The sequence below is a fragment of the Erpetoichthys calabaricus genome, chromosome 5 (genome assembly GCF_900747795.2).
Source record: "Erpetoichthys calabaricus chromosome 5, fErpCal1.3, whole genome shotgun sequence".
Lineage (NCBI taxonomy): Eukaryota > Metazoa > Chordata > Cladistia > Polypteriformes > Polypteridae > Erpetoichthys > Erpetoichthys calabaricus.
Window position 1 is genome coordinate 19,407,613 of NC_041398.2, and position 12,592 is coordinate 19,420,204.

General features: G+C 42.2%; 1 protein-coding gene across 1 annotated transcript in view; it reads right to left on the minus strand.

The window, feature by feature from the left end:
* Nucleotides 1-12,592, minus strand: part of LOC114641655 (zinc finger protein 420-like) — a 58,354-nt gene that overhangs the window by 24,067 nt on the left and 21,695 nt on the right. Inside the window, exon 3 of the mRNA XM_028790679.2 lies at nucleotides 6,129-7,441. Within this exon, the coding sequence (XP_028646512.1) occupies nucleotides 6,129-7,441 (1,313 nt within the window). The remainder of the gene's footprint in view (nucleotides 1-6,128; nucleotides 7,442-12,592) is intronic.

A 12,592-nucleotide genomic window follows, 5' to 3' on the forward strand; every position in this document is an offset into this window, starting at 1 on the left:
GAAAGAAGGAGAAAGTAAAGTATTGTTTAGCGGTGATATGGGCTTTGGACTGTGTTGTAGGCTCGAGGGGATGGGGAAGATGTTCCACACGAGCGAAGAAAAATAAAAAGCATCTTTGTTTTTATAAGTGTGCCTCCCGTGTCTGTGTTTCAGGTTAAGAGCTGGTATAGCGGGATTGTCACAATAAATATATATATATATATATATATATATATAATATTGTGATAAGGCGCTATATAGGCACCCGACCCGACAGACTGGCAACAGAGGCACGTGTAAAAATCAAAAAAAAGGTTTTCTTCTTCTTCTCCATGTGGGAATCGCCTTCCCTGTTTCCCACAAGCACACAAAAGCAAAACAGAAAACGCAACTAAAGTTTCTTCCTCCACTCATCCCAGGCAGCTTCCTCCTCCTCCTCCTCCTCCTGACTCTGGCGCCTTGAGTGGTGACTGCAGGCTCCTCTTATAGCCCACCAAGAAGTGCTCCAGGTGATGATTGAGCTAATTCAGGCTGCACTGCCTAGTTGGGGGGGGGGGGGGGGGGGGGGAGTTTAAGGAAGCCGTGCAGCTCCTCCTGGTGGTGTTCCACAAATGCGGCCCTGGTGCAACCCAGGGGGCTGCCACCAAGTGTTCCAGGGGGAAGTAATAAGCCTCCCATGGCTGCTCCCCCAATGCCAAGGGGGTGTCCCGGCTGGGCACGGGTCCCGGTTGTCCACCACAACAATATATATATATATATATATATATATATATATATATATATATATATATATATATATATATATATATATATAGTAAAGCTACAGTTCAAAAGATGGTCAATTCAGCAGAAATCCCATCAGCCACTACCACAGTCATGGCCGCCACTACTTGAAGTGCTTGTTCATTTATTTGTTGTCTGGATGGCAAAGATGTGGCACGTTGAAAACGCCCACCTGTGAGACATACCCACTTCTGAACCAGCTTTATGGCTGGAGTCTGAATCCTTATTGCTCTTTTCTCTACTGTAACAGGGTGGCGGTGGCCGTTTATTAGAAACAGAAGCCAAACAGCAAACCCCACAGAGCCCTTCGAGCGAGCGCGGGTAAGCATTCTGTCCACAGATAAAGCAGCCGTTATTAGAGTTGGTGAGGAAGATCAGGAAGATGTCTAAGAACTCTCGGAGTAGTAAGCTGTGTCCCTGTCTTTTCTATTTCTTTCTTTTTTTTTTTTGCTACATGTATGTCACCCTGCTGTGGTTGAGAAATTCGATGAAGGATCAATGTGTCTTATTATTAATTTTAGTGCTTTTAGCTATGAGTTTAGGCCTAAAAGGACCCCAAGCTGTGAGTCGAGGTCATCATCCGCTCTGAGGAAGCAAGCGGGCAGATTTTTGCTTTGAGAATGCAAGGAGCTGATAGAAGACCAAAGAGACTGCGTGTAGGGTCTGTGCCTGTGTGAGTGAGGGGCCGGCTCTGCCTGTAGACTACATGATGTTTCAGAAAGTCCACGGACAGCAGGGCCTTTCGCACGCAGGGCTACTGTAGAGAAGGACAGACAGCAACCGAAAGTAGTTGGGGTGTTGGTTTCAGACTTTTGATAATTCACGAGTGTGGCATTCTGTCGAGGGCCTTCTTAAAGTCCACACACAGGTCTCGACCCTTCTAGCAGAACTCCATTATAGTTTTATTTACCACTTGCTGATCTTTTGATTTGTGAGATCTTCTTTTTGTTCTCATGTTATGTTCACGTTGTTTTCGTTCTGTAGCACACGTGCGATTAGGAGGAAGCTGCGTGGACCAAGTGGAGGTAATGACCCACCAGGCCAGGGGGTGGTAGGGTGCACTACATCTACTTCTGTGATCTCTGCAGGCCAGATACGGGAAAACCTACCTGATTTATCATCGAGATGTGTCTCCTCTCATGTTTAGGATAATGCTAAGTGTGTGTTAATAATCCATCTGTTGGTCTTGATCTATCAGCTGAGTCACTTGGTCTCTCTGGTCACCTGGTGGCCTGTGGGCATTTTCTGTTTTTCCTTCATACTGCAATGCCTACACTCACACAGGACGACCTTGTGGTCATCCTGAACTTCTGGCAGGAACCCTCCTACTTTGGGGTGAGAATGTTCTTAATTTTGAAACCTTTCAGTAATCCCTAAAATGCCTGGCTGGAAGGCGTGACCCACTTCTGACATTACCAGAGTCTTTGTAAGAGCCAGAAATTAAATGGATTTTCATTTGCTTAACAGTCAGTGGAGTGGAGGCAGGTTGAGTTACTGGTCTGCCTGTAAGAGTTTTCCACTAACCTTAACTCTATACTGCCATTACCATGATTAGTAAGACCTCTGGCTACTTCAGTCCCGTATCTGAACATACTTTTGCCAGGTCATGCTTTATTATTCAGTTCTTCTGTCCAACTCTCCCCGCACTCTGAAGATAATAAGTGTCATGTAACAAGTTGAATTGCAAAATTCTTCCATGATTACTAACACAGACACAAATCCAATAGATTAGGATAAAATACAAAAATGGGGATCGGCCAATGCTTCAGTCTTGCTGTGTGCTATGTTTTATACATCCACAACATTTCAGAAGATATTACCACACTACAACTAAAACACCTGGTGGATTCAGGGGTTTGCTCAGTCACACTTTGATACATTTGGGTGTTGGGGGATGGCTGGGGGGTATGGTGATTCACAAGCAATGATCGATAAGCAAGGCAGGAGAGAAGAACTTTGCTCCTGGCCGGTGTGTCCCCGAACGCCCCACCACATTCTAAATCAGTACACAATCACGTCTGTGAATTCTGTTGCCCTCATTTTATTTGCTTCACTTTTGAAGATTTACTTTTACGTGTACTTGCTTAGCATACACTTTTATTAAAATGAGGTCAACATTAACATTAGGGAACAAAAAGGGTTTGTTACAGGATGAGGTCACAAAATTGATCACCACAATTGAAGAGTTTACAACAAAACACGAGTGAGTTACACTTCCTAGGCTACAAAAGCTAGCATATAATATCGGGTAGACAGAAATTCATCAAACAAGCGAGTCTTCAGACACTTCTTAAATACATTTCAAATTGAGGGGGGCAGCTCAATCCACCAGCCAGGGGCTACACATGAGATTTGAGCCCCCCTCACACTTGTGGCATCACCTGACGCCATTCATCAGCAGACCCGAGTGGTCAAGAAGGAGCAGAGCACCTGACAATTGTCTCCATATACGGAATTGCTGATCCACTGACTACTCTGGAGGCAAACATCAAGGATCTGAACTTCTCTGAAGACTCTGTCCTCCTTCCCGTAAGCGTTTTCACTGCTGATCCCCTCTCTCTGTCAATTATGGTCCCCCCGCTGTCTTTTCTGTTTTATTTTTTTGTCACCCTGCTGTGGTTGAGAATTTCGATGAAGGATCGATATGCCTTATTATTAGTTTCAGTGCTTTTAGCTATGAAAACGTCTAGGCCTAAAAGGACCCCATTGATTTGGTAAGAGTGGCTTCTTGTCTGCCTGTTCTTCTTACTTGCCTTGTTTTGTGTTTCTGTGAGTCGAGGTCATCATGTTCTCTGAGGAAGCAAGCGCGGAGATATTTGTTTTGAGAATGCAGGAGCTGATAGAAGACCAAAGAAACTGTGTGTAGGGCCATTGCTTGTGTGAGTGAGGGGCCGGCTCTGTCTGTAGACTACGTGACGTTTCAGAAAGTCCACGGACAGCAGGGCCTTTCACACGCAGGGCTACTGTAGAGAAGACAGACAGCAACCGGAAGTAGGAGATTCAGTTCCAGACTTTTGAAAATTCATGAGTGTGGTATTCTTGCCTTCTTATGGTCCACACACAGGTCTCGGCCCTTCTAACACAACTCCATTATGGTTTTATTTGCCTAATACAGTGGTTCTCAATCTGTGGGGTGCAAAGATGTGAAAAAAAGAAAACAAGAATCGAAAATATGAATAATACATCTATTGAAACCAAAACAAATGAACTTAAACTACATTCTGATACTAGAAAAATAAATACAGAGTTCGATAAATGTCGATAAAAGTTAAGTAGGCATAATAAAATGCATCTATGATATATCATTAATTAAAGAACAAATTGGTATTAGTGGGCTCCTTTCAAAAAAACGTTTTGTGATTAAAACTGTTATGAAAACTCGGGTCACAAATACTTAAAGGTTGAGAAACGCTGGCCTAATAGCTGATCTTTTGATTTGTGGGATATTTTTTTGCTGTTTTATTCAAACAATATTCAGATTTCTCTTGATGTATTGTGGTGTTATGGGTCCACAGCTCTTCCAGCAAAGGCCCGTTTTTGTTTTAAATAAATAATCACCGTGCTCGCGGCGAGGTAGCGTGGCTGAAGCGGTTCCCGGGTGGATTCGTGTTGCGGCCGTTTCTCACCTAAGTGCACAGGTGAGGGATGGTCCGCAGCGTAACTGTTCCCGGGAACTGTTGATTGCCACAGCTGCCACGTCCATTATATATAGAGAAGCCCGAGACGGTTAGGGGGGGAGGAAAAAAGTAAAGGAAAGAGAGAACGGAGGTTGCAGGAAGCAATGGAGAGAGAGAGAGAAAGCCGGTGCAGAAGAGTGTGCGAGCGAGCGAGCGAGTGCAGGCAGCCTGGGTGTTTGGCCGACACCCGGGGAAGTAGTAGAGATGGCCGCTCCCGCAGAGTTTGTTTTTACGAAGGGCGGAAGTGAAAGGAGGCGGTGACTCTCCGCTTAAGGGTGTGGGAGTCTGGACTTGGGACGAGGTGTCCCCAGCGTGGGAGCCTCGGTCATTGGGGAATCCCAAGTCGCTGTCTGGAGGAGCCGACCGGAGCCAAGGATCGGTGACGCAAGTCCTGACAGCAGAAGTAGGCAAAAGGAGGTCAGGTGCAGAGAGAGAGAGAGAGAGCATGTCGCCTGCTGCAGGGCCCTAACGGGAGAAGCAGGCGAGACGCTAGTTTAGAAGAAACACCGGGCTTGACATTGGGTTCTTTAGAAGACTTCTTCCTGCATTGTGTTTTAACCTCGTTTTAAAGGGATTGTGTTTTTCTATGATTTTAAACCTCCACAATAGCATTCGTTTTATATTGGATTGTTTATTGAACTTTAAATGCACTGCACTTACTTATTTGGACTCACTGTTTTGAATTATTGTAAATAAAAGCACTTTGCACTTTTTACATCATCCCCCTGATCTATTGTTACTGCCTCACTGTCTAGCTCATCTCGGTTATAACTATCGATGGTGTTGGGTTCAAGGGCGCCCTAATAGAAGATGGGAGCATGGAGCTGAATCCGCATCGTCACATGTATTTGCTTTCTTTCGTTAATAATTGTAATTTAGGATCTTAAGATCGCATCAGTCATCTTACCCAATTTTGGGGATCAACATTAATTTCTGAAGTTCCTATTTTGCACTAGTCCTCCTGGCAGATCCTGTAGTTGGAAATTCTAGATTTTTTACTTCTCTTCACAACAGTACTTGACCTCTTCTTTCACTTCCATTGACCACTGGACTGTGTTTGGTCCTCTTAATATTTTATTCCAGTTGTACTCTTTTGGTCTAATTTATTCCACTGTACATCTGTTTTCATCTGAAGATGCTGAACTACCCTAGTGTCGATCCTAGGGGTAGGAATCTTTTAATGTTGGGAGATATCCGCCAGTTATGAATGATTTGGATCATTAAATATTAATGAAACCCACCCCATGAAGGTACTCATCGGGACTTGAGTAGTTAGGTAGGTTCTTCCCTTTTAACTCAGTTCTTTTAAGGCTTCTGTCTCTCTAGTATACATTTGTATATGATGCTGAAAAGTGTTACTGTCAGAAAACTTTGCCACATTCAGAACAGCAATAAGGTTGTCCTTTGTAGTAAATTCTCAACAGTGCCTTGGTTGGCTTAGTTTCAACACAGGAATGACCCTCGCATTTGAATCATGAAGTTACATTTTCACTGCTACTGCTGTTATTTTATTTAGATTTGCTGCCAGGGCTCAGCCTAGTACTTATATAACCCTTAATGGTGCTTCCTTCTGTAATTAATATGGAGTGACGGTATTTGATCATTTTAACAGAAACTCTTTAGAGTCTGAAGACTGCTGGTATGGAAGATTTTTTTTTTTACTTCACAACAGCAATATAGTTTCTAGTTTCTGTGAATTCTTTGATGCCTTTGGAGCCGACTACTGACAGAAAAGTGTTTGCCACATTCAGAACAGCAATAAGGTTTTTCTCCTGTGTGGATTCTTGTGTGCCTCCGAAGACTGCATTTAAGTGTGAATCGTTTGCCACACTCTGAACAGCAATATGGTTTCTCTCCAGTGTGAGTTCTGGTGTGCCTCTGAAGATTGCTTAAATGGGAAAATCGCTTGCCACATTCAGAACAGCCATGAGGTTTTTCTTGAGTGTGGGTTTTTGTGTGGCTCCGAAGATGGCTTATATGCGAGAATCGCTTGCCACATTCCAAACAGCAACAAGGTTTCTCTCCAGTGTGGATTCTCATATGCCTAATACGGCTGCTGCTGTCTGAAAAATGCTTGCCACACTCGGGGCAGCCGTGAGGTTTCTCACCAGTATGAATTATTTTATGGCGCTGAAGGGCACTGTTGTTAAAGAATCGCTTACCACAATCAGGACAACAATAAGGTTTTTCTCCACTGTGAATTTTTCCATGCGCCAAAAGACTGCTAATATACAAAAATCTTTTGCCACATTCAGAACAACAATGAGGTTGCTCTTCAGTGTGAATTAGTTTGTGATTCTGAAGATTTCTATTGCAAGTAAATTTTTTGTTACATTCAGAACAGCAATATGGCTTCTCTCCAGTATGAATTAGTTTGTGCTTCTGAAGAGCACTCTTATCAGAGAATCGCTTCCCACAATCAGAGCAGCAATGAGGTTTTTCTCCGGTGTGGATTCTTGTGTGTCTATGAAGATGGCTAGTTTGTGAGAATCGTTTGCCACATTCTGAACAGCAAAATGGTTTCTCTCCAGTGTGGATTCTCATATGGCTAGTAAGACTGCTAATTTGTGAGAATCGTTTGCCACATTCTGAACAGCAATATGGTTTCTCTCCCTTGTGAATTCTCAGATGGTTAGTAAGACTGCTGTTGTCTAAGAAACACTTGCCACACTCTGAGCAGCTGTAAGGCTTTCCTATAGTGTGGTTTCTTTTGTGTTTGTAAAGGGAGCGACTCCTTGAGTAGAGTTTACCACATTCCGAACAGACATAGGGTTCCTTTCTTTTACAAGTAGCCTTATGATCTTTGGAGTCAGGAGCGTTTTTGAACATTTTCCTGCATTCACTGTAGGCCTGCAAGGACTCTTTGTCTGTATTATATAATTGTTCTTGCTCAGTGCTGATGGCTTCTCCCTGTGTTAGTTTAACAGTAGGAAGAAAGCTGCTGCTTTGAAGAGATGTCTGACCAACTGGACACGGACAGAAGTTGCCATTCTTCTGGTAATCTGTTTAAACAAAAAACAAACAAAAAAAAAAGTTTAGTTTTAATAAGGAAATTATAAAAAGGAGACGAGCAGTACACTGGTTGGTGTTGCTGCCTCACAATGAGGTCCTATTCCTGGTCTGCATGTTCTCCTGCTGTCTGTTCAATTTCTCCATCTTCCTCTCACATCCCACAGATGTGTCTGCTGTGTTAATCACCATCTGGTGTTCCAGTGTATGGATGCGTTCAGACTGACATCTATTCTAGGGTTGAGGTCTGTTTTATTTCAAAGCTGACCACAACGTGTAGAGTGCAAGTCACAGAAGGTTCTGCTCAAGCTTTATAACACACTGGTGAGGCCTCATCTAGAGTCCCGGGTGCAGTTTGGGTCTCTAAAAAGGACATAGCACCACAAGAAAAGGTCCAGAGAAGAGCGACTAGGCTGATTCAGGGCTACAGGGGATAAACAAAGAGGAATGACAGAAAGAGCTGAGCCTTTAGAGTTTAAGCAAAAGAAGATTAAGAGGAGACCCGAGTGAAGTGTTTAAAATTATGAAGGGAATTAGTCCAGTGGATCGAGACTGTGACTTAAACTTGTTAAGGGGAAATTTCAGACACACATTACGAAGTTTTTATTTACACAAAGAATGATAGACACTTGGAATAAGCGACCAAGTAGTGTGGTAGACAGGAAGACTTGAGGGACTTTCAAAAGTCGACTTGATGTGGATAGGACTGGCAAGATTTGTAGGGCTGAACGGCCTGTTCTCGTCCAGACTGTCCTAATGTTCCTAACTCTCAGTTAAGGAAATGAATGAATGGATGGATGAGTGGGATCTGACAACTGGAACCTTTTGAAGCATGCCTGTCATGAGGATTCAGCCAAACTCAAGTTCAAGCTCTTCCATGTCCTTGTGGTCACCACCGCTCCCTTACTCTGTTATTTCACTGCTCTTACAGATCCTCCTTTTCATGCTGTTCCTCTCATTCCTTTCCTTCTCATCTTTAACAGAGCCTTGCTATGGATGTGTCATGTTCAATGATGGACTCAGAGCCCCAGAGCTTTGTCTTATTCTGCTGACACCGTGCTGACAAGAGAGGGGCAAACGGCCTACAGAAATGGCAGCTGGGCACATGAATTAAAGTATTCTTTTCTTTTCTATGATTTATTTAATAAATTAATTTGTATTCAGAATCTGAAAATGCATAAGCACTTCTTAATGCAATCCTAGCACCAAGAAACGATGAAGTCAAACAAATTAACGTTAAAATTGTTGATTGGTTAAATGCGTGTCAATAGACTCTGCTGAAACAGTTGGTGGTGATGGTGCGGAAGATGAAAACAACTTACAATATCACGATAAATATCTACAACCATTAACACCGTCCAGTCTTCCACCGCATGAATTACTGTTGACAGAAGGATGTATCGTAATGTAATTGCGTAATTTATGTCTGAATGATGGACTATGCAATGGGACATGATTAGTTGTATTCAAAATTGGTCAAACAATTCTAACATGTACAAGTTTAACAGGCCACAAGAAAGGTAGTGTAGTACATCTTCAGGGGATAACATTAGATACCAAAGGAGATGTTGATATGCCATTCGTATTCAAAATGTTTACAGTTTCCCGTTAGAATAACTTTGGCAAAGACATTTAACAAATCACAGGGACATCGGAATCAAAATTCAATGCGATTTTGACAAAAGTTTAATTCCAAAAATTGTTTTTACTGAAGTTTTACAGTAAAAGTATTTGCGTGTTAATTTCAATGCCAAACAGAACAAAATCGAATAACACAATGAATAACGCAACATGAAACATAATTTACTTTCAATTTATTACGTTTTACTATTTTTTTTTTTACTATGGTTAATTACTCGCTGTAATGTAAAATGTTACATATAATTAATAGAACTAATTCCCATGAAAATAACAATGTGTTTAAATTGTACATCCACATCCCCACGCCAGTGGCAGAGCCGTGAAGTGGCTAGCACGTAGTGCAGACCTAGGGGGTTGGCGAGCGAAGCAAGCAGGGGGCAGAGCCCCCTAGTAGAGCTTAAAAAAAAAAAAAAAAAAAAAAGGTGCGGAATCTTTTTGAATGTCCCTCATATATATTTTGGTGGCAGAATTGGTACTCCAGCCACCATAAAACAACCTCCGACTGTTCCATTCCATCTGAAGCTGAGGTGTCACCCGTCGCATGGCTGCACTCGGGTCCTGATCTGGGATCCTGAGGTGGTTTGTCATGTGGTGGGTGTGGTGACGCCCTGTATCAGCACCTGCTCCTAACCTCTCCTCATACACTTTGGGAAAGGCAAATGTTCCTGTAATTGGTCAATAGCATGGGAGTCGGCTGTGCTTATCAAATGTGCCCCACTTGTCGTATACTGAAAGTCTTGGAAATCACGTGCGTGATTCCAGGGAATTTTTTTTGCTCTACAAGACGAGGTTATGTCGAACATCAAGGCGACGATGATTACGTTTTTCAACACTAACACAGTTAATCCCCAGACAGACTATCATCACACTGAGCTGCTGAGGTGTCTGTGGAAAAACATCAGGAAAGACGTCTTGAAACAGCGGTGTGGGCAAAACTGCACTTGGCACCATGTCAGCCCACCTGTTGTGAGTTTATCATTGTTGTAAGGTACACAAATCTGTACATTTTGGTTTATATTTCTGTTATAGTTTGTTCAAGACAAAACAACAGATGAAGAAAATTCAGGACACATCAAGGCATATCCTCTTCCTAGTTGTACCTCACTTTTATAACAGCTGTTCCAATAAAGAAAGGAAGACAGGCTGGAGCCTAAGGCTATCGATTAGTTCATAACCTGGGCATCTGGGACAACAAGTAGCTAAATTATTTTACAGCCTGGGAAAGGAAGACATGGCGACACCTCAGGCAACATCAAAAAAAAGTTTTATTGTTAGGGTAAACGGACAGTGAATTCAAATCTGCAAATCAGCATATCTAACAATCACATCATGCAAAACCCCACTCCCCCCCGGTAGAATTTTATAATAAATATGTCTCGTCTGAAGTGCGACATAGGAGGGAGGAAGAAGAAGGGACAAAGACGTCAGAAGAGGGCACCATCTGATAGGTCAGAAAAGCATCTCCTGAACAGCTTTGAGTGCTAAGATCAAAAGCCGCCTGCGACATTCCACCTTGTCATCTTTACTTTTTCGTAAGCTTTTTCTAAGGACTACACAGTATATCCAGACTTTACTGTCGGCCCTATTTTCTAGAGTACATTAGTACATTCGAGGGTCAGCTCAAGTTGGAGAGTTGGGAGACAAAGTCAGAGAGGCCAGATTGCATTGGTTTGGACATGTGCAGAGAAGAGATGCTGAGTATAATGAGAGAAGGGTGCTAAGGATAGAGCTGACAGGCAAGGGGAGAAGAGGAACAGAGGACGGCCTAAGAGAGGGTTTATGGAGGACATGCAGGTGATGGGTGTGACAGAGCAAGATGCAGAGGAGAGAAAGATATGGAAGAAGATGATCTGCTGTGGCAACCCCTAATTGGAGCAGCTGAAAGAAGAAGAAGACTATCAGTCCTATTGCTCCACTGGTGTTATTATTATTATTTCTGTAATAATTACCATGCTGCTTTTAACTTTCTATGCTTTTCCTTCATGTCTAGAGTGATTAAGGTAGTAATGAGGTAGATTTCTTTGAGCACCTGGTGCAGCCGGAGGTTTGCCATACACTCTGATCTGCAAGGTTTATTAAGGCTGAGGGTGAGAGCTCCACCCAATAGTAGGGAACAGGATGTAAAGTAAGGCATTCTTGGCTGATAAATGGCATATAGTTAAGGGTGCCGAGCCTTTGTATGTTTAAATGTATTCTTGGAGACCAAAAGTAATATTTAGGTCTGAGATATCACTAAAACATCGTATGTTGTTCGTGCCGATAATAAGTAAGTCTCTTGAAGTGCTGAGTGACAGGCTGTGTTATTCCTAAAGCACTTGTGTGGTTTAACGTCCTAGAGATTAACCAGCTGTGTGTGTGTCATTCATAGGGCACTGTTGAGAGTCTGTGTGTATGTGGTATAGCTATGTGTGTGTGTGTGTGTGTGTGTTAATCTTAAGGTACAACAGTAGATCTTTGTATGTTTGAATATATTCTTGGAGACCTAGATCAGAGATATATCTAAGACATCGCACATTGTTGGTGCCTATGATAAGTAAGTCTCTTGGAGTACTAGGGAAGGTGGATTGTGCATGTGTTATTCATATGGTACTTGTGTGGTTTAATGTGCTAGGCAATAATGTGTCTTTGTATACGTCTTTCATACGGTACTTTTATGGTTAGGGTCTGTGTGTATGTGTGTGTATTAATCTTAAGGTGCAACAGGAGATCAACCTGGTTACGAACTGGATGAGTACACTTACCCCTAGGTAAGGCTAAGTAGAGGGGAATACCACAATAATACAATCACCAAACTCTATGTGGTTGTTGTTTCACACCTCCCTTATTAACTAGATCTCAGTTCCTGTGACTTTCACCTACACCTTCCCCTCCAGCCCCGAAATTAAAACAAAGGCAGAAGAGAGGACAATTTGCTACCATGCTGAAATCTCATGATAAAAACTGTAGCAGGTGCTGGACAAGCAAACAAAAGGTGAGTACTGGAAATGTTTCAGGGAATGGAAGAAGTGTATTGGATCTCACAGGGAAGAATTTGGATGGTGACAAAAAGAGAATTGTTGTAAATTGAATTTAACAATTCCAGGAATTTTTGGGTACCCCCGCCTTGTCTATTACCATCCTAAATGCATACTGAATCACTGTATTTTCCCCACACATTCAAAATGTGTATATTATATAAACAGCACTGTAAGTAAGAGTGTGTGAGGATGTGAATCTGTGAAGACAATTTCCTCAGTTGAAATCAAATTTACCACAGCAAGTCTGACAATCCTGAAAAAAAAACAAAATCTCTCTGGTAGATTAAACTAAACAGATGTTCAGATTGACTTTTTTTTGCATAATTTATTTCTTAACTGTAGCAAAACTGAGGAAAAAATATTTTCAATAATTTTTTTAATTAAGTAGAACACAATATTTAATTGTTAAAATCAGAACTTTATGTGCGGAAAGTCCAATGCTGGACATTTTGAATCAGACCAGCTTTTCCAATGTATTATTTGTGA